This window comes from Hyla sarda, chromosome 8 (genome assembly GCF_029499605.1).
Source record: "Hyla sarda isolate aHylSar1 chromosome 8, aHylSar1.hap1, whole genome shotgun sequence".
Classification (NCBI taxonomy): domain Eukaryota; kingdom Metazoa; phylum Chordata; class Amphibia; order Anura; family Hylidae; genus Hyla; species Hyla sarda.
The window spans coordinates 216,227,733-216,235,861 of NC_079196.1; the positions used below are offsets into that span (position 1 = coordinate 216,227,733).

Consider the following 8,129-nt stretch of genomic DNA (forward strand, 5'->3'; position numbering starts at 1 on the left):
CGATAGACCTGTCCCATCAAGAGAGAATCGCCAGATGTAGGGGGCGGTAATGAAACTGGGCAAAGGGTATGGCCTCCATAGTTGCCACCATCCGACCCAGGACCTCCATACAAGTACGGAGGGAGACTGATACCTGGGGCCGAAGGGAGCGGACCCCCGACCGGAGCGCCAGACGTCTGTCCCGCGAAGATATCCTGATGGGGGTTTTGGCACCACTCCGACAGGGCCTTGGACACCCATGTCGAGGCGAAGATGAGAAGAAGAGAAGAGCCAGTTGCTTCCGAAGCGAACTTCGCTAATATTCTACCTTCTTGTCCGTGGAACCCTTGAAGGCGGCGGCATCTGCCAGAGGCAGTGTAGTCGCCTTAGAGATCCTGGAGATTGGTGGATCCAAAGAGGGAGGAGAAACCACCTAAGCGACAAATCCTTGTCAAAAGGATAACGTAGCCTTCTTGAATTGTCTTGATTCCCGGGAACCTCTTGTCTGGATGTCTCCCTGCGGATACCAGAATGTCGAAGTCAGCGTGAGAGCTGAACTATTGAGGTGCTGGCTTAGCACGATGAAAGGATACTTCTGGATGACATCCGAAGATCCTGTGTCCTCCAAGTGAAAGGTGTCTCTTATGGCTGTCACCAATGAGTTCACCGTTGCAATGAGTCCGAGCGGTCCTCTGAGTCAGATCCCGGCTCGGAAGCCTCGTCCACCAGGGAAATGAATGAGCAGAGGTAGCCCTGGAAGTGGGTGACCCAGACTGGGTACGCGGCTCTGGCGTGGCAGAGCAGCAACCCGAGAACTTCCTCTGAAGGAGCGACGTTTGTGCCCAGATGACAGAGAGGGGGGGGGGGGCGTGCGAGAGGAACGCTCTCGTCTTATCTGAAGACTCAATGCAGACGAGGCACCCCTAGCACGCTTGTGAGAGCGTGAAGTACCAGGAGATGAGAAGCAGCCCTCCCAGGGGTCCTGCAAGAGAAGACCCCTTAAAGGCGGACACCACTTCCCGTGAGACCTCAGCCACCGAATGGAGAATTGGGTCAAGTCAGCAATATACTGGGTCAGGGAAGAAACCCGGGCTGGAGTAGCGGCTCAACCCACCGGGACCGGGGGGGGCGGCGTAGTCAGGGAGCACCCGGGGGTCTGGGGGAGCAGTGGAGCAGACAGGGCTACAGGTCTAGGCAGAGCCAGGCATTTTAGCATCACAGTGCTACACACATAAGGCACTGAAATTCCAGGTTTCTGCGTAGAGGGAGAATAGCCCTAGAGAGGAGACCTTTCCCATGAACTTTCTCCCCTAGACTGCGTCCCGTTAGCTGCAGAGAAAACCCGCTCCCTGCACTCAGAGATACTGAACAGGCCAGCCAATAGGAAGGGAGGGGCGTGCCAGAAGCAAGGCACACGGTAACCGGCCCCTTCACATAGAAAAACTGCTCCCACTGCGCTGATTGGACGCTGCTTCGCGCCCCTGAGAGCTCCAGACCAGTGGGCGGAGCTACAGACGACCGAAGAACAGTCATGGCGCCCGCACCATGTCCCGAGCGCCATGTCAAGTCCGAATAGCGCTCGGGGGAATAGGGCGGGCGGCCTAAACGCCGGCAGAAGTGAAAGTAAGCCGGCGCTGAAGTGCCCGACTCGTAGCAGCGCCGCGGCTATCAGCCGCGAATAAGGCGCTGAGGGAAAATGAAAGTAAGCCGGCGCTGAGAGCGCCCGGCCCGAAACAGCGCCGCGGCTAACAGCCGCATATAAAGGCGCTGGGGTAGTAGAACCAAGCGCGCACACACACACACACCATAGTAAAGTGCCCCAAAACACATGCCCTACATATATGCCCCCTTAGGTGCCACTGCACCCCCAATAAAAAATGCAGCCCCTGTATAAACCAGCCCCATAAACTGAAGGTGGGCCAAAAACAGGGGGTCTCCAGAGGTTGCGAGCTCCGTACCTATGGAGAAAAAGGGGGGGAAAGTACTTACCTCAATCAGAAGAACTTACCTAATGGAGTCTTCAATGAAGTCTTCAGCCAGCTTATGGTCCCTGCATCACGCCTAGCTGCTACAGCGCCAGCGAGGAGAGCAGAGACATAGGGGGACCCAGACCCATGAGGTACCATCCAGGCACTGGCCGTTGGTGAGGGGGGGGGTTTAACGGCGCATATACGCAATGTCTGTGCCCCCTTACTCGCAATGGGGAAACGAGGAACCGCAGTCTCTGAGTCCCCACCTGAAAACAGAAAAGAAAAGAAAAAGGAATAAAAAACTAACACGTCCCTATACTAGGAAAACAAAAAACAGTAGACCTGGTCTGGAGCAAACCAGACCATGTCCACCTCCTTCAGACACTAAGCTTAAACTGATTACCTCAGGGCCTGAAGGCGGGTGTATCCTGCTGGGAGGGGCCGTTTTTTTTTTTTTTTTTATTACCATCGTGTCACACCTCCTAGAGACAGCAGCATACACCCACTGTCTGTGTCCCCCAATGGAGCCGATAGAGAAACTACAACTTAGCATGCTGGGAGTTGTAGTTTTGCAACATCTGGAGGTCCACAGTTTGGAGACCACTGGACTGTTTACATACCGTACTAGTTGTGATCCATCTTCCCCCACACAACACGATCCATTGACAAAAAGCAATAACCAGCCATGTAGACATGAGGCAGAGATAAATCCATTATTTATTGAGATGGATATCCTGTCGTGACAGATTCCGACAACACAAAATTTGGATTCATGCAGCGTTTTTGTGATCACAGATGAGGGGTCCTCGCATGCACCAATATAATATTCACCAGGACTGGGTTGAGAAATCTTTGGTACACCAGCTGCTCTACCACTACAACCCCCATCCTCCTGCAAGTTAGTGTAACAAAGGTTTAACATTGTGGATAGAGTTGAGCGAATTTACAGTAAAACCTTGCAGCTCGGCTGTTGATTACTTTAGTCTGCGTAAATTAGTTCAGCTTTCCAAGGGCTCCAGTTGCCTGGAAAAGGTGGATACAGACCTAGGAGACCTAAGACTGTCATCCCGGACTTTTCCAGGCAACCAGAGTCCTTGGAAAGCTGAACTGATTTATGCAGACTAAAGTAATCAACAGCCGAGCTGCAAGGTTTACTGTAAGTTCGCTCAACTCCAATTGTGTAGATTGGAGTGTAGTAGTTGGGAAGCAGATGTCCGTAGTTTTTTGTATTGCTTTGTAGCCTGCGGTCGTAGTTGAACCCTGAGTGTTATATGTTCGGAGTAGAAGGCACTGGAGGAGTTCGGTTACCTTGCAATGAGGCCCTTGCCAACCCCCCCAGTGTGCTTTGGCTGAAGGACAGGATAAGCGGCGGTAACATTCACAGTTTTATAAAGAAAATCAGATAATAGAAACCTAATTCACATTGTGCTAATTTACAGAGATGATACAGACAAAAGAAAAACAACAGTGCAAAGTCTGGTTATGTAACATCATTTTACTATGTAACCCAATAAGCTTCCAATAGGGGGCGGTATTGCACCATTAAACTATCAGGCTGTTGCATAGGAACCTTATCCCTGAACAGGAGGTCACATGACCCCACTGTTGCCAGGGTTCACTTCCTTAGGGCTTGCTGACACCTATAGTGCCAAAGCAGGGATCTACAACTTTTCCAGTAGTTGTGAAACTAAGCTGTTGGCATGCTGGGAGTTGTAGTTTTGCAACAGCTGAAGGCACCCTGGCCTTAAAAGGATACACCGGTGGAATTTATTTATTTATTTTATGAACTGGTGCCAGAAAGTTACAGATTTTTAAATTACTTCTATACAATATTTTTAATCCTTCCAGTACTTTTTAGCAGCTGTATGCTACACAGGAAATTCTTTACTTTTTGAATTTCCTTTGTCTTGTCCACAGTGCTCTCTGCTGACACCTCTGTCCGTGTCAGGAACTGTCCAGAGCAGCATAGGTTTGCTATGAGGATTTCCTCCTGCTCTGGACAGTTCCTGACACGGACAGAGGTGTCAGCAGAGAGCACTGTGGACAAGACAAAAAAGAAATGAAAGAAAAGAACTTCCTCTGTAGCATACAGCTGCTAAAAAGTACTGGAAGATTAAAGTTTTTTTTAACAGATGTAATTTACAAATCTGTTTAACTTTCTGGAACCAGTTGATTAACAAAAAAATAAGTTCCTCCAGCTGTTGTAAAACTCCTATCATCCCATGCTGGGAGTTGTAGTTTTGCAACAGCTGGAAACACTGCACTAATGGGGATGTTCCAGTTACATAAACAATGCAATATAACGGTCTAAGTTTTGCAACTTTCTAATATACTTTGTGTTCCAATTCCTTACAGATCTCTGCTTGCTGTCACTGAATAGAAACCTTCACTAACTATTCTCCCTTGCTTACTTAGCTGCTGGTATGGCTATAACGAATCATGAGTTTTCTTCTCTTACATTGTGCACATCCTGTGAATGCGACAGCAAGCAGAGATCTTAAAAATGGAAACAAAAAGTTTACATTAACAATGAGATTTACTTTTCGCGTGTCATAACACATTATTTGCAGGTGACCATACTGGCACAACAAAAAATGGCAACATCACACATTTTGTGCCTGGGGGTGAATTACCGATATGCCGTAAAGGGAGGGCAACTAATATGTTTGATGAACCGCGTCCAACATCTGGCAGCCTCACGCCAGATCTCCTTGTATCCGTGTCACAAGATGGACACACACATGATCCTCACAAGTCTTCATTAGTGCAAATGATTACATGGATAAGGGGGGGGGGGGGGGGGGGGGGGAACCAAAAACATGTGACCCAGACGACATGTGCGAACTTAAAAAAAAAAAAACTAATAAATTACGAGACGTCAGAACTAACACTGAACAATATGAAGCATGCAAGCGTCCGGCTGAGAGGGGGTTAAATGGCCACTAACCTTAAAATTCTGAAGCCTATAATACTTTATTATATGAAAATAATTATAATATTATAAAGAAGCAAATGTCTCTAGACATGTGGCTCTGTTATACTACAACGCTCAGTATGTCCTCTGCATGCTGGGAGTTTTAGTTTTGCAACCGCTGAAGAGCCAAAAGGTTGGAAAACACTGTTCTAGGGTAGAGTTTCCCAACAGAGGAAGGTCTTTTCTTTCTGAATTTCCTTTCTGCCTGACCACAGTGCTCTCTGCTGACACCTCTGTCTGTGTCAGGAACTGTCCAGAACAGGAGAGGTTTGCTATGGGGGATTTGCTAAAATGGACAGAGGTGTCAGCAGAGAGCACTGTGGTCAGGCAGAAAGGAAATTCAAACAGAAAAGAATTTCCTCTGTAGTATACAGCAGCTGATAAGTACTGGAAGGATTAAGAGTTTTTAATAGAAGTAATTTCCAAATCTGTTTAACTTTCTAGCGCCAGTTGATTAAAAAATTCAGCGGAGTACCCCTTTAAGGGGTAATCCGCCGCTAGACATCTTATCCCTTATACAAGGGATAGGGGAGAAGATGTCTGATCACTGGGACCCCCGGGATCTCCGCACAGCACCTGGCGTTCTGAACGAACGCTGGGTTCCGGCTGCAGTGGTTGTGATGTCACGCCCCTCCATGCATGTCTATGGGAGGAGGCGGGTCGGCTGCCGCTTCGTGTGCTGGTTGACACGGCTCCATTTAGGAGAGCTGGAGCCTTGTACAAGAGATCACAAGGGGTCCCAGCAGTCGGACCCCCTGCGATCTGACTAAGGTCAAGTGGCATTGGGTAAGTTAACTTAAAAGGGGTATTTCGCTCCTAGACATCTTATCCCCTTGCCAAAAAAAATGAATGGAAGGGGGCGTGGTGTGACATCGAGGGGGCATGGCACGATATCACGGCCACCCAAACCCATGGGGATCGCAGGGGGTCCCAGCAGCCAGACCCCCCCAATCAAACATCTTATGCTTTATCCTTTGGATAGGGGATAAGATGTCTTGGGGTGGAATACCCCTTTAACGGTCCGCAGAAATCAAAACATGCTGGATGACGCCCCGAGTGCATCCACTATCGCGCATTTTAGCATCCTGACATTGCAATCTCTAGGTATGTTTCCCAACCATTGTGCCTCCAGCTGTTGCAAAACTACAACTACCGGCATGCTGGGAGTTGTAGTTTGGCAACAGCAGGAGGCTCCATGGTTGGTAAGCACTGCATCATGCAGTCCTCACGTAATTCTGCTGCATGAATGAATGCATTCTTCCTCTCGGCAGGTCCATTTCTGCAGCAGAATTATTTGACGCTCCAATTCTTCAATGTGAATTGGTCAACGGAAAACGCATTAACACCGATGCTAGATTTGTGCGCAGGAATCTCCCAGCGGATTCTGTAGTGTAAACATAACCTTAAAGGGGTTCTCCGCTGGAAAACATTTACTTTTAAATCTACAGGTGCCAGAAAGTTAAATAGATTTGTAAATTACTTCTATTAAAAAAAAATCTTAATCCTTCTAGTACTTATCAGCTGCTGTATACTACAGAGGAAATTATTTTCTTTTTGAATTTCCTTTCTGCCTGACCACAGTGCTCTCTGCTGACACCTCTGTCCATTTTAGGAACTGTCCAGAGTAGGAGCAAATCCCCATAGCAAACCTATCCTGCTATGGACAGAGGTGTCCGCAGAGAGCACTGTGGTCAGACTGAAAGGAAACTAAAAAAGAAAAGAACTTCCTCTGTAGCATACAGCGGCTGATAAGTACTGGAAGGATTAAGATTTTTTTTTTAATAGAAGTCATTTACAAATTTGTTTAACTTTCTGGCACCAGTTGGTATAAAAGAAAATGTTTTCCAGTGGAGTACCCCTTTAAAGGAGATCTCTGGCAAAAAAAAAAAAAAATGTATCCCCTATCCACTGGCCCCCTCCCCCCCTGTGATCACCGGGACGGGGCCCCAGTGCTCAGTGAGGAGCGCGTGCTGCAGACGCCAATCAATCTTTTGGGAGCACCAAAAAGACCCGACAGCACTCGGGAATCATCGGAATGAATGGAGCACGTGCCGTTTACCGGTAGACGACACGCGCTCCTGACTAAGAGACTTATTCGATAGTTGTTTTTTTTTTCTTCTGCCGAAACATTCCTTTAAAAAGGGGTTCTCCGCTGCCCTGCCATCTGGAGCTCCGCTCGCAGCATCTGGAAGTTTATAACTCCAAACGCTGTGTGCGGGCTTCCGTGTTCGAGGCCGCCCCCTCGTGATGTCACGCCCCCGCCCCCTCAACCAAAGTCTATGGGAAGGGGGCGCGACCGCTGTGATAGTAATAAACTTCCGGACGCTGGGCAGCAGAGAACCCCTTTAAGTGGGTTATTCGGGATAAGAAAAACAGAGCTGATTATTAAAAAAATAAAAATAATAAAAAATGTGCCACCTCTGGTTGTGTGCCGCATTGCAGATCAGTTTTATTGACAAGAATGGAGCCAAGTTGTAATACCGCAGCCAACCTGAGAACGTTGTGGCGCTGTTTTTTGGAAAAGAGCTTTTTTTTTTTTTTTTTTTTTTTTATTCCCTTTAAAAGTGCATAAACTCCAGCACCTGATATCAGTCACACCTATGGATGATATTGTCCCAACAAGTGACAATGTGGTGAACGGGGGGGGGGGGGGTACAGTCGGTCTCTGTGGCTGATAACAGAGAACAATGGAATAGATTTACCTGCAAGACAATTAGATTTTAAGGTTAGTGTCCCATTCAACGCCTCTCAGTCTAGGTCTGCGATTTCCAACCTGTGACACTCCGGCTGTTGCGAAACTACAACTCCCAGCATGCCTGGACAGCCGTTGGCTGTCCAGGCATACTGGGAGTTGTAGTTTCGCAACAGCCGGAGTGTCGCAGGTTGTAGAAAACGGTTTTAGGCCCTCAGTAGTAGAAACAAGTGACAAACAAAAAAGGCAAAAGATAAGATGACCCCTCCGGATCCTTCTGTGGGCCGCAGTGCAGACCTACCATGCTGTGAAGTTTTATACATCCACAGGTGTCTATAGGGGGGGGGGGGAAGACATCAAATCTTGTATAAAACGCTGGGGATATAGTCAAATCTGAGCACAGGAAGCAGCTGCGTCCCCGATTCCCTTAGGTAATACATTTTGAGGAGCTCCGAGAGGTATTCTACGATCTTACTGTCCTCCTGGGAGAGGCCAAGGAGCTGCTGGAGGAAGG

The 8,129-nt window shown here is 48.1% G+C and overlaps 1 protein-coding gene across 1 annotated transcript in view; it reads right to left on the bottom strand.

Moving 5' to 3' along the window:
• Positions 1-7,467: 7,467 nt before the first annotated feature.
• SMCR8 (SMCR8-C9orf72 complex subunit) overlaps positions 7,468-8,129 on the bottom strand; it is a gene marked incomplete in the record, with an annotated part of 7,116 nt that continues 6,454 nt past the window's right edge. The window contains 1 exon segment of the mRNA XM_056535544.1: positions 7,468-8,129. Within this exon segment, the coding sequence (XP_056391519.1) occupies positions 7,972-8,129 (158 nt within the window).